General features: G+C 45.3%; 1 protein-coding gene across 1 annotated transcript in view; it reads right to left on the bottom strand.

Annotated features, from left to right (window-relative positions):
- Positions 1 to 26,316, bottom strand: part of LOC144752355 (major histocompatibility complex class I-related protein 1-like) — a 106,746-nt gene that overhangs the window by 63,480 nt on the left and 16,950 nt on the right. Inside the window, exon 3 of the mRNA XM_078640292.1 lies at positions 9,986 to 10,198. Within this exon, the coding sequence (XP_078496418.1) occupies positions 9,986 to 10,198 (213 nt within the window). The remainder of the gene's footprint in view (positions 1 to 9,985; positions 10,199 to 26,316) is intronic.

Here is a 26,316-nt window from a genome sequence, read left to right as displayed (position 1 = left end):
CTCGCCTTTGGGACCTTATAAGTGCTTAGCCACGCAACAGTTGATGTTGTTGCACCAAAGATATTGTGCTGCATAACTAAGTTCGTATAAGGTCCCAAAGGCGAGACCTATTGGCTATGCCAATGCTTGTATTATGATGGTATGACTTGCCCAGCAAACAATAATGCATCTCCACCGCCATGGAGCACCGCCAGATGGCACTCATTAGATGCTGAGCAGGCCAGAGGGAGCCCTGCCTCGAAGGAGCACTTCAAAATCGAAGATCCAAATTAGATCGAATATTATTATAGAGAGACATTTCCCACCTATAACAAACTCTAGCTGAGCACATTTTCCCGGCACAACACGCAAGCAGTAGCATTGACTGAATCAGTCCCAGTCCAGCACGACGAATGCAACTCATTCACCCTACCAAACAAGTAGAAGTTTGCATGCAACCGTTTTCACCCCACACCAACTCAGGAAAAATGCAAACAAAGAAACGTGCGGAGCAGAACTCAATTTGGAGGTCTTTTACCTCCCACACAATGAGAAACATTCAACAACAGAGGGCTTAGGTAGCCCCAGCTCCCCCACTAGCGCTGCCTCCTGTGGAACATGCCGTTGCAGCTCAGAACTGGGGTGGTCCATTGCTTCTGGTAGGAGGAGTCATACACCCTCTGCTCTATTTAGTGAGCTCAGCGACCCGGCAACAGCAGCACCTCACAGTCGCATATGGATGGCACACTTAAATTATTATTTCAAAGTCACCAAAGAAATGGATAGAGAAGTAAAACATCACAACTACTGCACTAAGTGGGAGAGGACATCTTTAAACTCTTTAAGAATCTTACCAGCACGTGAGGCCATGACGACTACAACAGGGTGGTCGCCGCTTTGTACACATACTTTGACCCACAAATTAACCCGTACTTTGAGTGTTTTAATCTTTGCCAGGCTCGCCAATAGGAAGGAGAATCTGACAATGTTTTCTGTGCCAGTCTACATGAAGTCGTATTTACCAGTGCAGGTGACAACCCCCAAAAGGAGGTGAAAGTGCAACTGATCCAAGGCTGCAAATCAGCGACCTTTAAGCGTCACATCCTGCAAAATGATGGCATGTCGCTAGATGAAATTTTCACTCTCGCCCATTTGCTCAAACTCTCCAATGATTTAGCATGGCAGATGGACCAACTATTCAGCAAACTCATCACTTTGCAAGAAGTCGACTATAGACCTATTAGGACCAAGACTGTCTCTGCTGTCACTAAAGAATCAAATGCAAAAACAACAGTTGATGGACAGAATGCAGAACAATGTCATACATTCACCCCAGTACAGAGATCTGGGCCTAAATCCATCGTTTTTTTGCACTCCACACCACCCTGGGTTAGACACTGGCTATATGCAAATCAGCCTTGACCCTGTGCCTCATGGGAACAGTCCAGCCCGAACTGCCAAGCCATGTCTTCCTTGGACCGGAATCAAGCATCCTAGGACCGGTTTCTGGCTATCAGCCCTCATCAGCCAGGATAGCTTGACTCCAGTGGTGTGGAGAGCCTGGGACTCACGTCTGAGCATACCCAGCCCACTCGGGGTGAAAATTGCAAAAACAACAGCTGATGGACAGAATGCAGAACAATGTCATACATTCACCCCAGTACAGCGATCTGGGCCTAAATCCATCATTTTTTTGCTCACCACACCACTAAAGAATCGACACTGTTTGCATCCTCCCGACCAGACAACATCAAAGTGCATGTGAGAAAAACATCTGGGTATTGAAGATTTTCAGTGCCTCTCCCCCTTGCAGGACTGCCCTGCAAGAAGTAAAAACCTGTTGCCACTACCAACGACTCTACAATTTTGTAAAAGTTTGTAGAGGTGGCCACTGCACTACAGTTACAAGATTTAGAGGAAATGCGCAATACCAAGGAATGTGTTCAATTGCTGATGCTGAGGACCGTTTGACACCCTTGTGGAACCTATCAACACCCCATGAGTTCTAAGTGAACAATGAGGAATGTGAGATCTTCATCAAGTACATAACATTCCAAGGCAACAAGGGACTTTATGGAAAATCAAGCCCTATACATGAAACAATGATAGCCGCATAAGCTCAGTGTACCAGTCAAAAGACAGTTAAAATTGTATCATTTTATTCATATAAAAGTTAAAAATTGTGACATAACATGCATAAAAATGATTGTGCATGGCATGATGTCCAAGTGATGTATTAATTACCTAGCACAAACATAAAACAATCAATTACTTAACGTTCAAGAATAAAAAACACAGTTCCAATGAAAACAATCACAAGTTGCTAAGATGTAATATAGTTCATAAAGTCTTCTACGCGCGTTTCGGCATGTAAGCGCCTTCTTCAGGAAGAGCCACGTTAGATTCTGTACAATACAAAACACATATACAATTCACATGTTAAACATATATTGGTACACTTAAACTTAAGCAGGGATATCGGTTGTGCGTTAAAATACAGAGGAAGACTCTAGAGAGAAAAGAGAGAAAAAAGTGAAACGGATAGAAAGGTGTGCAATTTTTGCAGTGGTACACGTCCTTGTGTACGTTTCTTAATATTTGCTCAAAATATCATTCAATATAATCTTGTGTTTAAATTGGTTTATTTATTTACTTTTTCTGCTGCATTAGATATCAGGCTAGAGATTCTCCTTGGTCCAGATTTAAATGCTGGTAACGCCGAGAGACTATGCATCGAATCTAGTCTCCCATGTGACACTCAGACTCATATTGAAGGTACTATCAGCTACACCTCTATGTTCATTCAGCTCAATCTTCCTGTAGCTTGATTACTAAAATGCGAACTTGTAATTCACAGATCGCAGTGGAACATACCTGCACCTTTCAATACAGTCATCAATTCATTTTCATTACAGCAATCTGTGTCTCTTTCACTTCGACAGCAAGTTATTCAGTTCAGTACTCTCTGAGTAAGCTTTAACATGCTAGTTCATTGTTCTCAACCAGGGTTCTATAGGTATCTATCCACAATAAGGGTCTTCCTTATTTCCTATTTGCATGTCACCAGTCTAGGAGTTTTCTTCTTGGTATTTTGATACTTACTGACATTTCTGATATCAGTCTCATGCACAAGATATCTTTTTATTTCACCTTTCTATCCGTTTCACTTTTTCTCTCTTTTCTCTCTGGAGTCTCACTCTGTATTTCAACGCACAGCCGATATCCCTGCTTAAGTTTCAGTGTACCAATATATGTTTAACATGTGAATTGTATATGTGTTTTTTATTGTACAGAACCTATCGTGGCTCTTCCTGAAGAAAGCGGTACAAAAAGGGGTGGTGATGGACGGAGCATCTGAACCAATCAAACACTCACACCCAGTCAACAGATCTGGGTTTAATCCATCACCGTTCTTTAGCCCACTGTGCCACCCCATTTCAGACTTGGCCATATGCAAATCAGTCTGACCCTGTGCCTCATGGGAACAGTCCAGCCCGAACTGCCAAGCCATGTCTTCCCTGGACCGGAAACAAGCTTCCGAGGACCGGTTTCTGGAATTACAGCCGTCTTCAGCCCGGCTTGCTTGAATCCAGTGGCAAAGTGAGCAAGGGACTCACGTCTGAGCATATCCTGCCAACTTGGGGTATGCTCAGACGTGAGTCCCTTGCTCACTTTGCCACTGGATTCAAGCAAGCCGGGCTGAAGACGGCTGAAATGCCAGAAATCGGTCCTTGGATGCTTGTTTACTACCTTGGATGCTTTAATTTACTATCCAACACCTTCCCTACCATCCACGGGGACTGGAGTTGGAATAGTAAATTAAACTAATCACTATCCAGCGCCCCCCCAACGCAAGTCGTTGTAACGACTTGCGTTGTAAAACTTGCGTCGTAAAGGCATGTGTTGTAATAGCATGCGTTGTAACGACATACATCCGTTTTCAGGGGTCCCTTATTTTTTTTAATATGAGATCTTCCGCATCTGATGCATGCTGGGAAACCATGATGAGCTAAATGATCACACCCCACGTGCCATATAATAATAGGAAATATGATGATAAGTTCTCTGATCGACACAGGAGTATCTTTAAATATGGTTAGCAAGAAACGGTTCGGTTCCCAAGAATAGTATCGGATCATAATCCGTTAATAATGACATATAAAATACACAATATATCCAGGAGAACAACTAAGTGGACATTCGAGAGGAAATTATTAAACGATGATAGGTACGTCAAGCACCTTAAACAATGGGCGAAGGAGTTCTTTGACATAAATAGATATAGTTCATCCCGGAATGGGGTATGGGAAGCATTTAAGGCATCATTAAGGGGGGAAACGATTAGTTGCTCCGCCAGGTTAAGAAAGGAGGATAGAAGTAAGGTGGAGAAGCTGATTAAAGAGTTAGGAGATTCAGAGAGTCGGCATACAGAGGAAATAGGATCAGGTAAGGATGGTAGTGAATCGGCTAGAACAATGGCTTTGATTAAGGGTGATATCTTAAAAGTAATTACGCAAAAGGAGATCAGAGAATATCAGACGACCCGAGCCAAACGGTATGAGACAGGAGAACAAGCTGGGAGGGCACTAGCGTTGCGTATAAGGCAGGAAACCAGTAAAAATAACATTCATAAAATTGAAGATAATGGAACAGAATACACTGACCCAAAAGAAATAATGTGGGTATTCCAAAAGTTTTATCAAAAACTGTATGATCAAGAGGAGGGGTGGGTACCATCTAGGCATGAGACTGGACTTGTATGTCCGGCTTTAGAGAATAAAGATAGGGAGATACTGGAAAAAGATATAACCATGGAGGAGATAAGGACTGCACTACAGGAACTCGCAGTAGGAAAGGCGGCAGGCACAGACGGGATACCGTTGGAAGTCTACAAGATTATAGGAGAGGAAATTCTTCCACTTTTGGTAGATCTTTTTAATGGAATAATTTGCTCTGGAAAGATCCCTGACTCCTGGAAACAAACTAACATTGTTGTGTTCCATAAAAAGGGTAAACCTGTAGAAAATCCGGGCTCGTATCGGCCAATTTCACTATTAAATGCGGACACTAAGCTTTATTCGAAGGTTTGGGCAAAGAGGCTAGGGGGGATTATTGGTCAACTCGTCTCTCCGTGGCAGCACGGCTTCGTTCCAGGGAGAGGCACCACGGATCACATCTCAAGGGCGATCTCGTTGTTCGATGCCGCGGCGGTCACGGGGGGAGGAATGGCCATGATCCTCCTAGATGCTGAAAAAGCCTTCGACCGCGTGGTCTGGGAATTTATGTGGGAAGTTATGTCCAGTAGGGGGTTCGGAGAGAAATGTATGAAAGGAATAAAAGCTATGTATTCAGATCCAGTAGCGAGAATCACAACTATGGGCCTACAATCAGAAGAGGTGGTAATTAAGAGAGGCACTCGCCAGGGATGTCCATGCTCTCCTATACTATTTGCACTATATATAGACCCCCTAATCAGGGAAATCTTAGCTTCAGATAAAATCTCCCCTGTCATATTTAATGGGCACACTACCAAATTATTGGCTTATGCGGACGATTTGGCAATCGTGACTACTAACCCGCAGACGGCTATAGCAGAACTAGTCCAACTGGCTAAGGCCTTTGGAATTCGATCCGGATATAAGCTGAATGAGGAAAAAACCATAATAATTAGTACTAGTAATATCTTTAAAGCTGACCAGAGGTATGTGGAATCAGCAACCTATCTTGGGGTGAGGATCAATGCAAACGTGGAGAAAATTATACAGGAAAATTATGTGCCTTTAATCACAGAAATAGACAAAGAGCTAAGAAGAATAGATGTGTTACACCTTTCTCTGATAGGCAGAGTTAATGTCTTAAAGATGTCCATGTTTCCGAAATTATTGTATCTATTTCGAGCGATACCCCTGCTAGTAGAAGAAGATCTCTTGAAGAAAATGGAAGCCATCTTCTCCCGATTTGTGTGGCAGTATGGGAAAATACGCAGATCTTTGGCTCGCTTATCAGCACCACTGGATGGAGGGGGTCTGTCCGCCCCAAACTTGAGGCTGTATCACTGGGCATGTCTAATGGTGCAAATGAATGTGTTATTCAAATATGATGAAACAGTTGTACCCAATGGTTTGGACAGAATACCTACAATATTTGAATTGTTAGTGGGTAAAAAAGCACTGGGGCTTCTAACACGAGAAATAAACTCGAGGTATTTTAAAAGGTTTAAAAGCAAAGTGTTGGCCAGTGCCTGGCGCACCTGGCAATCTATAATGAGATTTCTGAAGATTCCTAAAATTAATAGCACATTAGACCTGTGGCGGTCAAAACCATTTGTCCACCTTGGACTGAACAGTAATAGTAGGTTATGGAAGGGGCTGGGTATTAGCTGTTTGGGCGATGTTATGTCTAAGGATGAACTATTGGATTTTGATTCACTTCAGCAAAGATTTGGCATACCGTCTAGTCAATGGTTTATATATAGACAATTGGAGCAAACCATTAAGTCTATCAGACCCAGGATTACTATCCAGGAACTTAACCCCATTGTGAGCTATGTAAGTAAGGGTGGCAAGAAGATTAAAATAGTGTATAGCTTCCTTGTGCAGGATCTGGGGGATGACATTGAACAAATTGAATCGGGCTGGGCAGAAAGAATTGGAGATCCGGATATAGATATAGATTTTGCCCTAGCAATGAATAAGACGGTATCACGAGCCTCAAACTTAAAGGCACAACACTATAAAACCATTTTTTATCTATATTATACGCCTGCCAAGTTGTTTAAGTGGGGCAAGAGAGAGAACGATAGATGCCCCAGGTGTGATCATAGCCCGGCAGATATATCTCACATGTTTTATAAATGTCAGAATCTTACTCCTGTATTTAAAGAAATGGAAAAAATTTTAACGGGGCTGCTAGAGATTCAGATCACTCTATCCCCTACTACTGTTCTGATCGGCAGGGATGAAAACCTAAAATTAGAGTATGAGGTTGAAGCATTTATTTTTCTATCTATGGCAGTTTTTAGGATTTTAATTTCTGCTGGTTGGAAAGACTCAACAGCCCCCACTTTCCAGATGTGGTTAACTAGGTTGTTGGGAACACATAATATAGAGGAATGCTTGTATGATTTTAAAGGAAAGAGGTCGAGAGAATTTGGCAAGAAGATATGGGCCCCTCTTAGTAAATGGAGAGAAATCAGATGAACAAGAGGTTAATGATATATTGATAACGCAGACTGTATCCCCCTATGTATCTTGGTTTGAAGAAAATTTGGTTTTAAGATTCTTATGATTGTGGTTATAAGATGTATTTTGTACCTGATCCTATTCTGATGATTAATGTATGTTTTTCTGTCTTTTGTGATACCCGGAACCATCTCAATAATAAAAAAAGTAAAAAAAAAAAAGAAACGGTTCGGTTCATGCTCCAGCACATGAAAGTCGAGATTTTCGTTAATGGTGGCACAACTCTTCTCCCTCTGTCAGGAATGTTCAAATGCAGCATTAACCATGACAAGTCTAACTGTGAGACCAGGTTCTTCATTGACTCTAGAGGAATATAAACATTGCTCTGCTCTTCCATTTCCAAATATATCAAATTAAAACACTTGGTAGCAGCGATCACTATATGTAGCATAGCAGAAGTACTAAAAGATGAAAGACTTCCAACACCTTTTCAAAGGGCTTGGCTGCCTACGGGCTTCCCCAGTCTCCCTACACATGGACAAGGCTTTTAAACCTGGTGACCTCTGACTCCCGAGGACCCCTTTCCAGCTTTTCCTGGCATTGGAGGCAGTATTTGCAAAAATTAGAAGATGCTGGTTCCTTGAAAAAATCTCTGGACCCATGGTAAGTGCCAGCACACCCAAAGAGGGAACAGCACACCAAGACCTGGAGAACTGGGTTCGAGTCTCGGTAACGATGCCAAAACCTCCTGTGATTCTGGGCAAATCACTTAATCTCCCCGTGCCTAAAAATGAATGTGTGTCCTCATGTAACGTAACATGTAACGTAACTGGTGCTATGTAAAGCGCTCTGATACCCGATTCGGTTTGGGTCTAGTTCGCGCTATATAAAACTCTGCAAAAAAACAAATTAAAAAAACCAATATTAGAGGACTGCATCAATGATAACAAGCATTGGCATTGCCAACAGGTCTCACCTTTGGGACCTTATAGGTATTTATTTATCCAGCACAATATCCTTGGTGCAGATTCAACTGTTGCATGTCTAAACACTTATAATGCCCCAAAGGCGAGACCTATTTTATTTTATTTGTCTTTCTCATTTATTGTCTCTGTGCGCACAGAAATGCTTAGCACTACCCTCTGGTAAGCCTAACTGCTCTTCCACACTACCAAAATAGAGCGCATTAGAATTATTTACTTTAGCCTTTGTAAACCGTAGGGGACTACTGGACTCTCTGTACAGAGTACTGGTTTTAGTACACTATATAAAAAGCCAGCATCCTTCATGGTGGCAGCGGTGGGATAGAAGACTTTGCTTTTGTTGGAAAGACTTTGTCAATAACTGTTCACATCAGGTTCCTACAGTGGGTTTTATCCAAAAGGTTCATGCAGGTATTCTGGAGAGGTTGTTGCAATTAGTGCTGGGAGGCCCGGCCAAGTAGCTATACGTTATGTAAAAAAACAACTGAATTGAATTTAGTGACTACTAGAACCATTGAACCACAGGATGACCAATAAAACCACCGCCCGGTACCATCTAATAGGATAACCACTAGAACCATCATCCAACACCGACCAACAAGATGACCACGAGAACCATCATCGTATATGTGAGTAATGTTGACTATCTGTGGCTGAGTGAGTCTGGCTGAGTGCATCGTGATGATGTTATTGGTAGAGTATGGTTATCCTACTGTCTGGGTAAGTGTGTGTGTGCCAGAGTCAGTGTGCTGGGTGTACATACTGGCTTTATGAGCGTGAATCCATGTAGGTCTGCATGCATGTGAGCAAGTTCATGTGTGTAAGTGTGTTGGGTGTGTGGGTGGTTAAGTGTGTAATTTTGGAAGCGATGGAGGTCATATGTGAAAATCTTTCGATACATGGAGTATGTTTAGGCGAGTTTGTGTGTGAATGAATGTTTTTGTGTATGCATTAGTTTAGGGGGTGTGGACAAATGTGTGTGACTGTGAGGTAAAAGTTTGCGGACAAATGCATGTCGTTTAGACTGCCTGCTTTTTTCAGTTTAAAACAATAAATATGATTTTGATATTATTCTGTTTTCTATTCATATAAAAAAATATTTGTGATTCTTTTTCATCTTTGTGTTCTACATCTTTCCTATGTGTGTACTTATCTATCTTTTCCACAACATAAAACTCAGGAGTTCTTAATAAATTACAAGCTTCAATATATCTGAAAAACATTTAATGTCTGTTTCAGCCAGACATTGCTTTAAATATGCTAATAATATTGACATAACTTAGTTTCCATTCACGCTTTGAAACGACAAAGTTATGTCAAACTTTTTACTCAGTGCCCACCCGGCACATTTTTCAAGATCTAATAATGCACCAAAAAAAAACTATTAAAGGAATCTAACAAAAAGTACCAAAAGCACACTTTCAGAGGGAAATTCTACTTTCAGAGTGATTTCAAAGTAAATTCCATTCAGCAGTTTTTTCTGTTGTGCAGAGCACAGTTTCCTATGAAATGTAAAATGGAAAAGGCTGCTCGCATCGTTTTTTTCCCTCTGAAATGATTGTCATGAAAGTTGGTCTGCAAAAAACGAAGGCTTTTTTGCTCATGGTGCGCAAAATTGTATTCAGATTTGTCATGCAAGAAGAGCAAAAGCATATAAAGAGGAAGGAAGGAAAGACAAAAGGAAGACTAGAAGGTGAAGGAAGACAGGTGTAAAGGAGCAGTGAAATATTGAAATACACACTGCCTTCCCACCTGTAGTAAACACTCTGGGTCACTGTTCTGTCTCAGTAGGTGCAGTCTCCAGAGTGTGACAGAATCGACTCGCATTCCCGCAGTTCTTACCTTTCCTCAGTAGACTCTCCTCTCCATACTTCAAAAGATATTTCAGATTCTGGATACAATCGATGAGCTCCTCAGAGTTCCCTCTATTCTCGGTGTCTACGGCCTGGTCCAAGGTTGCATTCCTGGATCCATCATACGCATATTGTTCAACCCATTTAGCAGTTCCATCGTCACGGAGCTCACAGCCTGCAATTGTCTGAAACACGTGGAGACCTGAGGAGGGGGCAGAAGCGTGCAAATGTAAACAGAGGCAGCTACGCTTCTCCACCCGACAGGTCTGTAATATTTATGTGCTGTATTCACTCTCCCCATCATTCCCCACCCCTGAGATATCTGTCAATCACCTGTCATACTGTTTGGCAATCAGGACTTTTTTCTTCATCTCTTTCATGCAAAGGGACACACTGTGTACATACTCAACGGGTTATCATGTATTCATTTGAGTTCATGTTTTATCATACTAAGTGGCTCATAATTGCACACCACAACTTGGTGCAGGGTTTAAACGGGGGATCCATGCATCTATGTGAAAAAGCCCCACCTTTGAGATGGCCTTTGTGGACATGATGGTTACTGTGTCCTACTGAGACTTTTAAGAAGCGCAGACAGGTTATTTGTAGAATAAACTTTATTTCTAAGTTCACAAGATCAACCCCTAGACACGTCCTTTCTCAGCAACTGCCAGCTCTTCTCTCCTAGTCCAGCTCCAGAATACTAGCAACCTGGTTACCATGAAAAGAATGCAGAGCATGTTGCTAAGATACCATATCAAGATAGAGCACATCTTCCTTTCTTAATAATAAACGCAAAACAAAGTAATATAGATATATAGCAATAATTAAAATAAAAAGCAAAAATAAGAAGACAAAAATAGAGATAAAAATAACATCAATGAATTCAACGTCGCTTTTTAATATGGAATACATATAGTATATCAATAAGTCACCTAGTCATAGTGCCATTTTGGAATCTTGCTGACACTTTTGTCATTGTTTACATCATCGCGCCTTTCCAACTATGCATCAACTTCCAAAGCGTTGCACAATGTGACATTACGAATGTTACACACCTTGCCATCACTCAGCCAAACACTGTTACCACTAACTTTGATTATATTTTTGGGTACAGACCATTTTGATAGTCCTCTTTTTTGTAGTCCCACGCTGTACGTCCTTACTCAATCTCCAACAGCAAAAATGCATTTGCTCCTTTTTAACCTGTCATTGTGTCTATGCACATACTTGTCCTGATGTTTCTTAACTCTACTCTCTCTAGATTCTTATTACATACAGGTCGTGAGAAATCCTTGAGCATCCTCCCAGGGGCAACCTTCGAGCTGGTTGCCTACCCTTGAGAAGTTTAAATGGGGACACCTTAGTGGCTGAGTGGGGTGTGGTATGGTAACTCCACAACATTTCCTTAACAATCTCCACCACACTCTTCAGACAATTGTATACATTCTTTCAAAACCCTGTTAAATCTCTCCTCAAGACCGTTTTCCCTGGGGTTGTAAACAGCAGTGGTGTATAATGCCCATCTTGATAAGATATGTTTTTAATTCATTAGCTATAAACTGGGGTCCATTGTCCGTGACTAATGTCTCTGGGCATCCCTCTCTACGAAAGATTTGGTCACCAAATTCAATGACGTTGCATGCTTTAATGTCTCAGTGAATGCCACTTCCAGCCATTTAGAATGGTAGTCAATTAGTACTAATGCATAGTTGTTGTTAGAATTGGGGGTCTCTGGTTGGCGCAAGTATTCACTTGTGACAAGCAGGGACCCTCTCCTCTAAGTCAGGGCAAAGGATGACCCCTTAGAATTACCCTTGCTCACCCTCTAGGTGCGTGGCGTGAGCAGCCAAGGCTATTCTTCAGGCGTTTCTGGGTTAAGCATTTGCAATCACCCACACAGTAAATGTACCAATCCCCCCACAAATGGACACCAGGCTGTAGATAAGTAAAAATACGTTCTCTTTATATAAAAATATATCTGTGCAGGTAAGACTTATCACAAGACCAATATAACGACTTTAGCTTAGGCCACAAGATTGTGAAAATAATGGCAATCCTCTTTTTGGTCAGTTTGCTGCTTCCTTCTTAGTCTATTTCCCCTCAAAATAGTTCTCTTAGATCTTTGGTTGTCTTTACTTCTTAGTTAGGGTGTCCTGCACTCATGGACACCATTTTTCAGGCGTTGGTACCCAGTCTTGGGGAAGGGGCACTTCGTAGCGCTTTAGTGCGTTGAAAAACGGAAGAAAACCCCAAGCCCTACCAATGCTCACGCATCTATTGTGAGCAGGCGTACTCGGATTCCCATGGTGGGGGGCTGAGCTGAGGAGCAGCAAGGAGACGATGAGAGGAGCCTCGGGAAACCCAGGGCCTTTTTCGGAGGTGGGGGCTCCTGGCTGGAGTGAGGAGCAGGGAGGCGATGAGAGGAGCCTCGGCCAAGTGCACAGGGAAGGTAATGCGCTTCCAATTGACAATGCGCTTCAGCTCAAAGGCGCTTCGGGTCTCAAAGCGCCTCGCGTCTCACAGGCGCCTCAGGTCTCAGTGCACGTCGCGTCTCACAAGAGCCTCAGTTGGACAAGGGGACGCGTGCAATTGTAACTCCGATCCTCAGCATGGGGTTTCTCTAAACCCAGCAGAAGCACACAGTTTAGCACTACGGGGAAATAAAACGTTCGGGCCCCAAGCCCGGTGTGTGCAAGTTCGTGCCTAGATGCACTGACACCGCGAGTTGGCAGTTGTCCCTCGGTGCAAGGGGGACGGCTCGTAGGGGTCTGGTGTGCCCGGGGCACCAGTGTGACTTCGGACCTTGCAGGCAGCGGGTGTGTGCGCACAGACAGGCGCGGCCCACGGCCTCAGTACCGATTGTACTGGGGTCTCCTGTAGAGGGGGCGGCTCGGCCTGTAAAGAGTCAATGGGGGGGGTGAAGCTGGGCAGCGGGGCACGTTCCTACGTGCGGGCGGCTGTCCCAGCGGCGATCACCAGCCTTGGAGGAATTCCGACGGGAGGGGCGAGCGAGCGCTTCAGCACGCTCCTAATGGCAGGCAGGGGCAGAGGAGCAGGCAGCCTGACCCGGGGGCAGAGAGCGACTCTGATTAGAGCGTGGCTCTCACGGGTGAAGGGCAGGCGAGCTCCCAAGTGCCCCAGCCCTAGGAGGGGCGATGGGGGCGCAGACTCAGCTCCAGCAAGAGGCATACACGGCTCGCAGTACAAGGCAAGCAAAGGCACAAGGAACCCACTGGTTCTGGGGTTCCGTTCAGGGGGAAAGCTCAATCAAGCCCTTGGAGAAAGTTTCAGCACAAGTCTGCAAAGTCTTTGTAGTAAGTCTTCTCCTCTCCTTCCTCAGCAAGGCAGACAGCAGGCCAGTCCTTCCAGCTTCTTCTTCTTCCTTCTAGTTGGGCAGAGGTTCGTTGTGGGAAACAGGATCTAGTTTCTTGGGAGCAGGCCTCCTATACTTATACTCAGTTTCATTTGTTCTTACAGGCCAGGGGGGCCTTTGGATAGCCTAATTCAGTTCTAAAGCACTCTGTTGTGCTGTTCCTGGCTTTTCCTTTTAGTGTGAGGGGCAGGGACATCAGACGCTCCGCAGGAGGTGGAGCCAGCATTGTGGGGACAGGGGCAGCCAGGAGTACTCTGATGACAGTCCTCCCTCTTCCTGGGTCAGGTGTTGGGCTGAGTCATCAGTCACTCCCCAGGGGGCGGAGCCAGCATTGTGGTGGCAGAGCACAGCCCTATTCCGAGTCCAGGGCCACTCCCACCTCCCACTAAGGTGTAATCCTTGCATTCACCACCTGTCATCCCCAAGCCCTGTCACTCACATAACCCAGACACTCAGATATACTCAGATATTCTCTGGTAAAATTCTGGCGTCGGCTTCAAAAGCCAAAGACATCTTTTCAATAGTCAATGAGCTCTCCCTGCCCGATCGTGTTACCCTCCCACCTGTTCCTACTCAGGCTTTGTGTGATGAGCTCAATGCTTTCTTTCTAGATAAGATCTCCACCATTAAAAATAACATTTCTCCACCCTCCCCTTCCAAATCACTTCCCCTCCCCCCGGAAAATTCTCAGAAATTTCTATCCTTCCCTCCTATTTCCATCACCGAATTCAACAGTCTTCTTCACAAAGTTAGCTCCGGGTCTCCAAAGGATTGCTGCCCCCCACACATTTTCAAAGAAATCTTTATGCACTGCCCTGACCCTGCTCTAGCCCTTCTCAACTCCTCTTTAACATCAGGCGTCGTCCCTGAAGCTTTCAAGCAGGCGGTAGTGTTACCCATCCTGAAAAAGCCCAGCGCGGACCCCCTAGTGCTAAGCAACTATAGACCGATTTCCCTTCTCCCTTTCTTGGGAAAGATCTTAGAGACCTACGTCACTAAATGCTTGAGCACTTTTATTGAGTCTTCCTTCTTTCTTGATCCCCTGCAGGCGGGCTTCCGCCCCCTGCATTCTACGGAAATGGTGATTGCAGCCGTGATGGACACACTTCGAACTGGAGCTGACAACAATATCTCCCAGGCCCTCGTATTGTTAGACCTGTCGGCGGCTTTTGACACGGTCGATCACACTATTTTGATCGACCGTGTCAGAAACGCCGGTATTCGGGGCACTGCCCTCGACTGGGTTCGATCCTTCTTGCAGGACCGTTCCCAGGCAGTCCACCTTTCCACCTTCTCTGCTTCTTCTCTTTCCCTCACCTGTGGTGTTCCCCAGGGTTCGGCTCTCTCTCCCCTCCTTTTCAATTTGTATATGCAACCACTCATGGTTTCTCTCCGCCATTCTTCTGCTACAATATACAACTATGCCGACGATTTACAACTGATTTTTCCCCTGGACACTACACCTTCCTCTCGCCTCAACTTCCAAACAACCATGTTACTCATCTCGGACTGGATGGCTCACAGCCAGCTCAAGTTGAATCCGTCTAAAACGGAACTTGTCCTGGTAGGCGGTCCTTCCAGTCCTTGGGATGCCAACTATTGGCCTCCCTCTCTGGGCCTCCCCCCCCGCCCGGTCAGCTCTGTGAAAAGCCTAGGAGTGATCATCTCGGAGGATCTCTCCATGAAACCTCAGATCTCTGCGGTAACATCATCCTGCTTTTTCCAGCTACGCAGGATCCGCAAGATCTGTAGATTTCTAACTAGAGAGGCACTCATTCTAGTAATACTGGCTCTGGTCATCTCCAGAATCGACTTCGCCAACATTCTGTATGTGGGGATTCCTGCCTATCAGCTTCACAAACTTCAGCTGATTCAGAACCAGGCAGCACGCCTGGTGTACCACCAACCCAAACATCAGCATGTCTCCCCCCTTCTGAGGAGCCTTCATTGGCTCCCAGTGGCTAAACGATGCTCCTTTAAGCTAGGCTGCACCCTATTCAAATCTTTGCATGACCAGGCCCCAGTTTTCATTTCCTCCAAACTTAAGCGCTACTTCCCAATCCGCAATCTACGGTCCTCCGTCAATAATCTCCTTTGCATTCCATCTTTCCGCCGTAAAAAACATGGAGGATCATGCTTTTCTTTTTTAGGCCCCTCCTACTGGAATTCCCTCCCTTCTTCCTTTCGCCATCTTACCTCATATGAGCTGTTCCGCAAAACCCTCAAAACACACTTTTTCAAGGCGGCTTCTGAGTAACTCTCCTGCCCTGGCTAGCTATGTCTGTTATGAGCGCCAAGAAACCGTCTCGGTGTACGTGCGCGGTATAAATTTTTTAACATAACATAACATAACATACACATCCTAGCAGAGGCGGGCTGAAATGGTTAGGCAAGCAAATGCTAGCTTTCTAAAAGTATATTAAAATAAACTTTACTAAAAGAATTATTTTATTATTCTGAGTTCAGGCCTACTAAACTTGACTTTCTACCATGTTCCCTGAGCCTGCTGGGAATATAGGGTGTAATAATTCCAGCAGCCCATCTCGGCCTATGAGAACAGGTAGCCTTACAATAGTGAAAACGAAATTGGCTGTAATTCACTATTAGGACATGCCACACACATCAGGGCTTGTCCTACCTTACACTTACAATGCACCCTGCCCTAGGGCCTACCATAGGGGTGACTAATATGAAGCAAATGGAAGGTTTTGAGGCTGGCAAGTGTGTGCACTTGCCCAGCCAGCATGACAGTACCAGACTGCATACAGGTTCTGCAATGGCAGACCCTAGACACATTTTAAAAGGCTGCTTCTGTAGGTGGCGCAACCAGCGCTGCAGGCCCACTAGCAGTATTGGCATTTACAAGCCCTGGCACCCCTGGTGCACTTTACTGGGAACTGACAGTAAATCCAATGAGCCAATCATGGAAGTCAATCACATATACATTTTGCATTGGAAGAGCATATGCACTTTAGCACTGGTCAGCAGTGGTAAAGTGCCCAGAGTCATTAAACCAACAAAAACAGGTCAGAGAGAATATTGGAGGAAGGCAAAAAGTTCAGGGATGACCCTGCTAAGAGGGCCAAGTCCAACAGTTGTTGATTATTCCCTTGGCCGAAAATGGACCACACATAGCCATGGTTACCTTTTCCCATGGTCTACTAGGAAAATTATTGGGTGAGATAGGAGATTCCTTTACCCGATGGGTCTTGTCACTGCGCATGCATTCCATGCATTCACGTATATGCTCCTCTATGTTCTTGTCCATCCCAGTATTCCTCCTCATCTTCTACGGCTCTTCTCCTTGGCAAAAGTTCCTCTTGATTCCCAGAAGTGATCTAAAAGTCTGGGGTTTGGCCCCCTCTTTTTATACACAAAAATCCTTTGTTTTCTGAAGGCAGAGAGTGTCTGTACCCAGCCAAAACCAATTCTGTCCGCACTAGTGCAGCTTCCTTGCAGGAGGTGGAGACAACATTGTTGAAGGCAGACCAGGCCCATTCAGATGAAACGAAATCTCCTCCCCCTACTCTAAATGCAGCCCAGGTCTATTCAGCCCAGCCCTGAATCATCACCCTTTTGGAGCCACTGCCCCTCTCCGGCCCCTGTTGTCCGAAAGCCAGAAATGCAATACACTTCCTACATAGGTGTTGTAAATCAACGGCGATTAGGTTAAGCATTAGCAGAAGACATGCTGTATTTGACCATTATCGTAGCAAATGAACAGACTCCATTTTGTATTCGTAGGGGCCATTTTGTATGCCATACATTGCCATGTGCTCATCATGTGCTTTGTCCTACCTCCTTGTTAACTGCGCCTGAAGTCTGCCCGGCAACAGGCTATATGTAGCATCCCCCACTTCCAGCATGTCCAGACATGCCAAGTAGGGTCTGCGGGCGTTACTAATTAGTTCCAGATAGGAATGTGTTTAATAGTTTCTGAAGACTGTTAACTCCTCCCACTTATCGATTCTGCTCTCCAATATGTCCTTGTATGGTCATAAAACTACTCTTGTATTCTGTACCGCCTTCTTTTGAGCCCCTTCATTGTGTATAAAAAGGGCCATGTGCTTTAGTTCGGTGTGATACTCTATACAATACTGACGGGTGTTGTGTGGATTGTAGTACCACCTTTAAAGGTTTAATAAACTTTGCTTTTGTATTTTCCAGTTTCTGTGCCAACTTCTTCCTATGGTCTGAGGACTTTGTGCAGAGAAGGGCGAACTCCTTGCACTAGCGGGCCTGGCTGAGGCTTGATTACATCAATTGGCGCCCGACACGTGGGGCTCATCGGCGACTCAGATGCCCGAAGGAGTGGTCGTGACGAAGGATTGGAATCACGCCGCGGACGTGATCACTGCCAGAAGAGACCCGAGTCTTGGCATCCAAGGTGTTGTTCCTTTCTTTCCGATTTGACCATCCAGGTGGTGCCGGTCCTCGACTGAGATCTCTTCTGTTGGCTTGCGGTGCAGTGGCAGTTTGGTCGAATTTAGAACTTGGCAGTTGGAATCTGGACACCCTGTGATTGGTAAGAACCGTTGTACGGTACTTGCTGTGGGTTTTGGAAGCGTGGGATTGGCAAGGCAGTTTTAGGATACGCTTGCTGTGGCAATTTTGGTTTGGTATGACTAGTCATGATGTGTATGTGTATGTGTAATATATGTGTTGCAACACATATAGGCAGGTAATGAGGAGATTTTTCTCTAAAATGCGATTTTGATTTGAACGGCACAACGTATTACAGATACCTTAAGTGCTACTTTGATTATAATACTGCATATTTTGCACTATTTTTGGCATGCCTGCTTTTAGCGCACTTTGTAGGATGTGCTGCTTTTGTGGAAATAACCGGTTAAGACTTGAGGAATCGCAGCTGGCTCCCCCAGAGGGGACGCCTCATAGAGATATGTATTTAAAATATGGTCTTTCTTCTATAATGTACAGCACATTATGGAAGAAATACACGCGAAAGGATCTTGAGTTGCGTTGGCCAAAGTATGGGTCATTTGATATGCGAAAGATTGAGTATGTGGAACAGTGTATGTTCGAGCGGAAATCTAGACAAGACATGTTTCAATGTGTACGAATGTGGGTGAAAGAAGTACGTGAGCGTGAGAAACGTGAGCAAGCGCTGATTGAAAAAGAGCAACGGAAGAATGTGTATGAAAAAGCGCAAGAATTAAGGAAGAAAGAAGCGAAAGAAGAGCAAGAGAGACAGGAGAAGGACCGCAGATTACAGATATCAGGCCAATATGCTGTTCGACAACCTCTTTATCCTGTCCTTAATAAACCGCAAGATGATTTTTCATTGCTAGATCGTCCGCCGCCTCCGTATGCCGTTCCGTCTGCTCCATCTGGCGAAGATAAGGATTCTGGTGCAGATGGTAAAGCGAAACCAGATACTCGCTCTATGCTGTCGGCCGAACGTAAGGCAGGACTTAGTAAGACTGCTCGTCAAGCACTTCGTGATTCTGTTACTCTTTCCAATATCTTAGATAGTTTACAGGGATGGCAGGACAGAGAGCAATTATATTTTACCGAGCATTTTGCTCTAGAAGTTGTTGACATGTTTCGAAAAGTTTCTGATATTCTCGAACCTGATGATGTAGAAACCGATTGTAAGCAATTGTGTAAATGTCTTTTTACTCTCCCCCAGCTGGCTGATACGATAAGACGGGTGTTCAAAGTACGAACTGAGGCGCTTCGTCTGTGAGAGGTGAAACGGAAAGCAGATGCAGATACACGGACGGATTCGCCCGGCGGGTAACAATCATCTATCTTTGAAACAGATAAGACCGCAATAGTGCATGCAAAGCCTATGCGAGAGGCCGCGCCTTTCTATGTTCCTCCTAAGGGAGTGGATACAAGTGATGATAAGTCCTCTGTAGATGCTAAAGGTTATTTTATTTATAATTGGGTCTATACTCCATGGAATAGGGCAGATGTCATGGCACTTAAAGCTGCATTGCCTGATCTGCGGAAAAACCAGCCGCTTTCTATGAGGAAGTTGAGGGAGCCATAAATTCTTGTACCACGACATTGGCTGATATCGATTTATTTTTTGGGCTAATATTACCGCTTGATATGTGGAGATCCGTGAGTAAAGTTGATGATCGCGCAGTGTACGGGGCATTATGGAAAGAGATAGAGAGGGAAGACGAGGATAGGGAACCAGCGAAAAAGCCATGTCAGTTGATTTTAGATCTTTCTAGTGCAATATTAACTAAGTTAAAAACGATTATTCCCCCTAAAAAGATTGATTGGACTATTTTAGCATCATGTAAGCAAAAGACAGATGAATCGGTTTCAGATTTCTTTACGCGTTTCAAGGAAGCATTTCATGATTTTAGCGGCCAGTCGCTAACGGACGACACGGGCCGACATTTGTTTGTATGTTATGAATCTATTACCAGGAGTGGCTAGCCGTTTAAAAGCTAGTGAAAGCTCTTGGACCACATCGTCTCCGGCATCTCTCCTGACGATGGCTCAATATTACGAGCGTCAGGAATTAGAAGCGAAGGGTAGCGAGGATAAAAAGTCTAAAGAATTAAAAACAAAGGTTATGTTATCTCAGGTTTATGGGCCACCTCCTAGAATTAATGATAGAGGCGGACGAGGATTCTATGGTTCCTCTTACACTCGTTCAAATTTGGCTGCTGATCAATGCGCGTATTGTAGGAAATTTGGTCAGTGGGCAGATGAGTGTCCATTGTTGCGCTCACAACGCTATGTCCGTGGCTGGGGACCAATGAGAAATCGCGCGGGAAATTCAGGCTCTAAAGGCAACACGAACTATCGCGCTACGTTTGATCCTAATGTGCGAGTACAAAATGGGTTCAATACTTTCGATAAGTGCAACCAATACCAGATGTCTGATTATGTGCAGCCTGATTTACATGATTCTGCTTATGCATAGGATTGCGTAGGATGGGGTAAGGAATCAGTTGAAGTTCCAGTAGATCAGAGGGGTCCTTATGTTACAGCACATGTTCTGGGTTCTACTGATCAGTTTCTGGTTGATACAGGAGCTACTCGTAGCACTCTGTCTAAACAATTGGTTCCGAGGGCTCCCCTGTCTGGCTTAACGATTACATCGATAGGGTTAGATGGAATATCTTCCCTTAGCCCATTGTCACAACCAATTGCATTTCATGTTGATTTGTTGCACCATGCCCATTTTTGCTCTCCCCAAATACACCAGATAATATTGTGGGTCTTGATATGCTCAAGTATTTCAGAGCCACAATAAGATGTTCCCCTGAAGGAGTGTGTGTGATTTTGAATGACAATTACCCAGTGATGGACAGAGTTTGCATTGCTAAAGAGGATACTGCATTTGCCTCCCTACCTAAAACTTTGTGGGCTACTTCAGATATTGATGTGGAACAGATGGTTATTCCACCGGTGCACATTAGTGTAAAAGAGGGAGCTTGATGGTGCTTTGCATGCAGAGAGCTGGTGGAAGATGATGTTATCCTCTGCCACTGAGATTTTGAGGTATGGGCCCGCCCTGCTAAAACCCAAAGAGTGGAGTGGTGTGGCTCACTGGTTAGAGGCGGCAGACCCGTAAGCAGAGGACGGCCCGGGACCAGGGTTCGATTCCCGACGCGGCAGGGTCGTGGACCAGGGTCAGCGGGCTCGATAATTCTCGCCTCGGTGCCTACTCCAGTCAGGGACCACACTCGGCAACTCTGGGCATTAGCTTGCCTCATCTTCACAACGGCCCCCCAGACCGCCGGGGATGCTTGGTCGCACCTTAGAGATACCCATTAGGGACCATCTCTCAGGGTGAGCCAGGACGGGTTCCCCAGCGGTCGAAGCGCGGAGATACTCCTCCGGGAGTTGATTCTAGCGCTATATAAACCCACAATTAAATTAAATTAAAGAGACCTTCGTAGATATAATATATACTAGATAGGGAGGGTGAGAATTAGGTGTTGTTAACTCCTATTTATTTCAGCATTTTAGCATGCTGTCACCTTTCGCATTTTATGGACTAGTAACTATGCTGATAACTTTGCTTGTTATAATATGTTTGCTTGTATTAACTAAGATACTGCGTTTGAGAACCCTGCATTAGTAAATAAATATTTCAAATGCGCACGTGTCCTCTTTTACTCCACGTTCTGGTTTTAGATGATTGTATAACGAATGAGTGTTCATGTGTTCCACGATACCTGAGGTATTCTAAGTTCATGTTCTGGTCTGTCTAAACATTGGGAAGTTGTTATGACCAATGAGACACTGTAGCTAGCTCGGTAAGGGGATGTTGGGTACTGAGGTGAGTTTTGGGCCACCCTAATTCACTGAGGTTCCAAATCTCTATGCACAGTTCTGTAGGAGAACGGAATTCCCGCTACAATATAATTTGAGACCGAGAAAGGAGTCTGCAGTGCTTGTGAAAGTTGTCTGAGCATTCCCTGGGTTAGTGAAATGGAGAGCCGATGTGGCAAGGGGGGAGGATCAGCCCTGAAGTAGAGTAGCGACAGCCGTCTTGACCCGTGGTGGAGAAATCAACGGCTGCCCAGGGGTAAGAGCTCTGACAACTACTTAAGTTTCAGGAAGAATTGTTTCGTTTCAAATGGAAAAGAAGAAGATTTTCTGTGCTGTAGGGCTCATTGTTGTTCTGGTGATTGCAGCGACAATCACATGGTCTGTTGAGGAAAAAACTCCTGCTCGTGAGTTGTTTGTTGTTACTACACCGACACCCGAGGAGCATTATTTCTTTACGCTCCCATATCAAGAATTGAAGCACCAACAATCCTATCGTAATAACACTTTTATTCAGATGTTACATCATACCCACATTGCTACGAATGCCACGAACTGTTGGATTTGTGGGATGATGCCTGCACATTAAAAGAAAGGAGGTACACCGTTTATACCTCTCCCTTTTTCGCATAATGGCTCTTGTCGAGCCTGGTATACCCTGCTTTTTGCGTCTAGAAAGCCCACAGTGGGTAGACTGCTTTTCCGGTTGAACAAAGAGTGTCATCAAGACAAAAATGGGTATCCCCAAGCGAATGGAACTAAATGGGAGTGGGAGGAATATCGACCGGACAATATTTCAACGCCATATATCTTCACCAACACAAGAGACTCTGTCAATGCTGAACATTTTGTTATTTCTGTTACTCAAGCACAAGCAGAATTGTGTGTACAGAGCATTGGACATATCCCTGTTGGGATCAGCAACTGTATTACTGTGTTGAATATAGATGGATTAAATAATAGTACCTTTTTAGCTTCACATAACACCTATTTTGTGTGTGGGAATAGTGGATATTATCGATTGCCAGCTGGCTGGACAGGTGTTTGTTATGTGACATTTTTGTTTCCCCCTGTGTTTCTGGCACCTCCATTGTGTCATCGAGATCTTAAATTATTCAACAATATTACTGTAAATCGTTACAAGAGTACTTTAAATACTGATAATGTAGATCAGACAGATACTAGCCTGCAACAATATGTAGATTTTAATTTAGGATTGTTTTTCTTTGTGGGTGCTGCACTAAATAGCAGAAAAGTACGACGATTAACTAGAGTTGTAGAAGCTGTTACAGATCAAGTAGCTGTAGCCCTAGGAAACCTCACTGAAGAATTGAAAATTGCTAGAATTGTTGCTTTACAGAACCAAATGGTTCTGGACGTTATGCTAGCGGATAGAGGTGGTGCATGCCGCATTATAGGTAGTAGTTGTTGTGTGTTTATCCCCGATCACACACCATCAGTGTATAAAGCGATCAATAAACTCCATAAAATCGATGCAGACCTTCTTACAGAGAATGGTACATGGACTCTTGCAGGATGGTTTTGGACTCTAGTCTCTACCTGGGGTTGGAAAATACTGACTGCTATATGTATAATAATTGTAATAATCTTCACATGTTGTGTATGTATTCAGTGTAGTCCGATGATATGTTCTATATGTATTACTGCTTGTATACCGACCAAGAGAAATGTTGCAGAAGTTAAAATGCAAAATAATTTGAACAGGGAGATAGCTGAGATGATGGCCATTGATATAAGGGATGAGTATCTAGCTTATCCTAGGAAATCGAATGTCTTCAGCTAATGCTGAAAGGGTCGTCTGTTGTAAATCAACGGTGATTAGGTTAAGCATTAGCAGAAGACATGCTGTATTTGACCGCCCTGCCTAACCCAGAAGCGGTTGCTCCTCACGCTGCTCCCTGCTAAAAGAAGTGGTATCGTAGCGCTTCTGCCAGACTGCTCACTGCCACTAATGCGAACTGCGCACTGCTCGCTCTGCTTACTATATTTATTCATTGTGCCTGAATCGCACTGCTCGCTCTGCTTACTGTATTTTTGTTATTGTGCCTGAATCGCACTGCTCGCTCTAGGTTACTGCATTTAATCATTGTGCCTGTATCGCACTGCTCGCTCTGCTTGCTGTATTCAATTATTGTGCCTGAATCGCACCGCTCGCTCTGCCTGCTGTATTTAATTCTTGTGCCTGGTGATATCGACATCGTAGCGCTGTGCTGGTAGACTGCCCCGCATTTGCTTAGGAGCTGTGCACTGCTCGCTTTTGCCTGCTTTGGCTGTTTGTGCCTGATTGTGCCAGTGCCACTGCCCATTTCATAGCGATTTCAGGTGGTGCCCCAATCTCGTCCAGTTCCGCTTTTGGGCTCGCTGCCATTTTGTTGTTGTTGTTGTTGTACCTCCCTACCCGGCTCTCCACCCCGCTCCTGCCTCCCAGCTGCTCCTCCCTCGCCCCTCCCCTCTCCACTTTCTACATATGACAGATGCTTTTACGCGCAGCGTTCACGCGCAGCGGACGCGCCCCATGCGCGCCGAAGGCGCGCCAAAGGTAAGCCCGTCTACGCCCGTCCGAGCCTGGACCGCGCCCAGCGCCAGACCCCCTGGCCCCCGCAAAATCCACTCCGACCGCATTACGTACAATGCCGCAACCCTTTCAGCCCTTAACCCCGGCCGCCCACCCAACTGCTACCAAGCCGTCCCAGGACACACCCATGGACCCTTCACCTGCCACTCCTGCAAGTTCGACTGCATCAGAACCCACACCAAATCCACCAACTCCAAACAGAGCTCCGACACTAACCACCTAAAGTGCATCCTGCTCAACACCCGCTCGGTCCACAGACACGCCATTGAACTCTGGAACCTACTCGACACTACATCGCCGGATGTCGCCTTCCTTACAGAAACCTGGATGAACGCCTCATCAGCGCCCGACATCGCCATAGCCATCCCAGACGGCTACAAGATCATCCGAAAGGACCGCACCAACCAAACAGGAGGAGGCATCGCCATCGTCCATAAGAACACCATCCACATCACGACCAGCTCCGACGATAACCTCGCAGCCGCCGAACACCTTCACTTCCAGATCCACACCGACCCCAAGACCACACTCAGAGGCACCCTCATCTACAGACCACCAGGACCCCGCACACAATTCAGCGAAGACATCACCGACTTCATCAGCCCACACGTCCTCCCCCCCGAGGGCTACATCCTACTGGGAGACCTCAACTTTCACCTAGAAAAGAAAAACGACAGCAACACTACCACCCTTCTGGATAACCTGGCCAACCTCGGACTCAAACAACTTGTCAATACCCCCACCCACTATGCCGGACACACGCTCGACCCAATCTTCACCTCCAGCAAGCACATCTCCTTCAATCACACCACAGCTCTCCACTGGACGGACCATAGCTGCGTTCATTTCAACTACAAAGAGACCTCGACCCACCACCCCCCACAACCTATTCCCCGAAGAAACTGGAACACAATTACCACCGACCAGCTCTTCACATCGCTTCACCAAAACCCCCCCGCCAAGTCATCGGACCCAAACCAAGCTGCCACCAACCTCACACAATGGATCACCCACAGCGCCGACGAACTAGCACCCTTGAAAAACCATCAAATCAAGCAAGGTAGCAAAAAAGCCCCCTGGTTCAACGATGACCTTAAGAAATCCAAGAAGTTCTGTCGTACCCTCGAGAAAGTCTGGAGAAAAAACCCAACCACTGACAACATGACCACCTTCAAGAACGCCACCAGCAAACACCACCAACTGATCCGATCCACCAAGAAATCAGCATTCAAGGATCGCCTTGACAACAACGCCCAAAACAGCAAGGAACTATTCAACATCGTCAAAGAATTTACCAACCCCACCACCGGCACCAACGACATCACTCCCTCCCAAGACCTCTGCAACTCCCTAGCCTCATTCTTCCACAACAAAATCGCCGACATACATAACAGCTTTGGAAACCAGTCCGATGACCAGTCCACTCCACCCACCTCCGAACCTAAACCACCCTCTAACACCCTTTGCGACTGGAACACAATCACCACTGAAGACACCATCCGCCTGATGAACTCCATCCACTCAGGATCGCCAACCGACCCATGCCCCCACCACATTTTCAACAAAGCAGACTCCATTATCGCACCCCATCTCCATGACGTCATCAACTGCTCCTTCAACTCCGCTACCTTCCCGGAAAGTTGGAAACATGCCGAACTCAGCGCCCTTCTAAAAAAAACAACAGCAGACCCCACTGAACTTAAGAACTACCGCCCCATTTCGCTCCTCCCATTCCCTGCCAAAGTCATTGAGAAAGCCGCCAACAGTCAGCTCGCCGCCTTCCTCGAATCCAACAAATCCCTCGACCCCTCACAGTCCGGCTTCCGAGCCAAACACAGCACCGAAACCGCCCTCATTGCAGCAACAGACGACATTCGAACTCTACTGGACAACGGAGAAACAGCGGCCCTCATCCTACTTGACCTCTCCGCAGCCTTCGACACAGTCTGTCATAGCACCCTCATACAACGCCTTAACAACGTCGGAATACAAGGAAAAGCATTGGACTGGATCATCTCATTCCTCGCCGGAAGAACCCAGAGAGTCCGCCTCCCCCCTTTTATATCAGAGGCCACGAAGT

This window comes from Lissotriton helveticus, chromosome 5_1 (assembly GCF_964261635.1).
Source record: "Lissotriton helveticus chromosome 5_1, aLisHel1.1, whole genome shotgun sequence".
Classification (NCBI taxonomy): domain Eukaryota; kingdom Metazoa; phylum Chordata; class Amphibia; order Caudata; family Salamandridae; genus Lissotriton; species Lissotriton helveticus.
The sequence above is the reverse complement of the archived record's forward strand: the minus strand, read 5'-3'. Positions and strand labels throughout refer to the sequence as shown.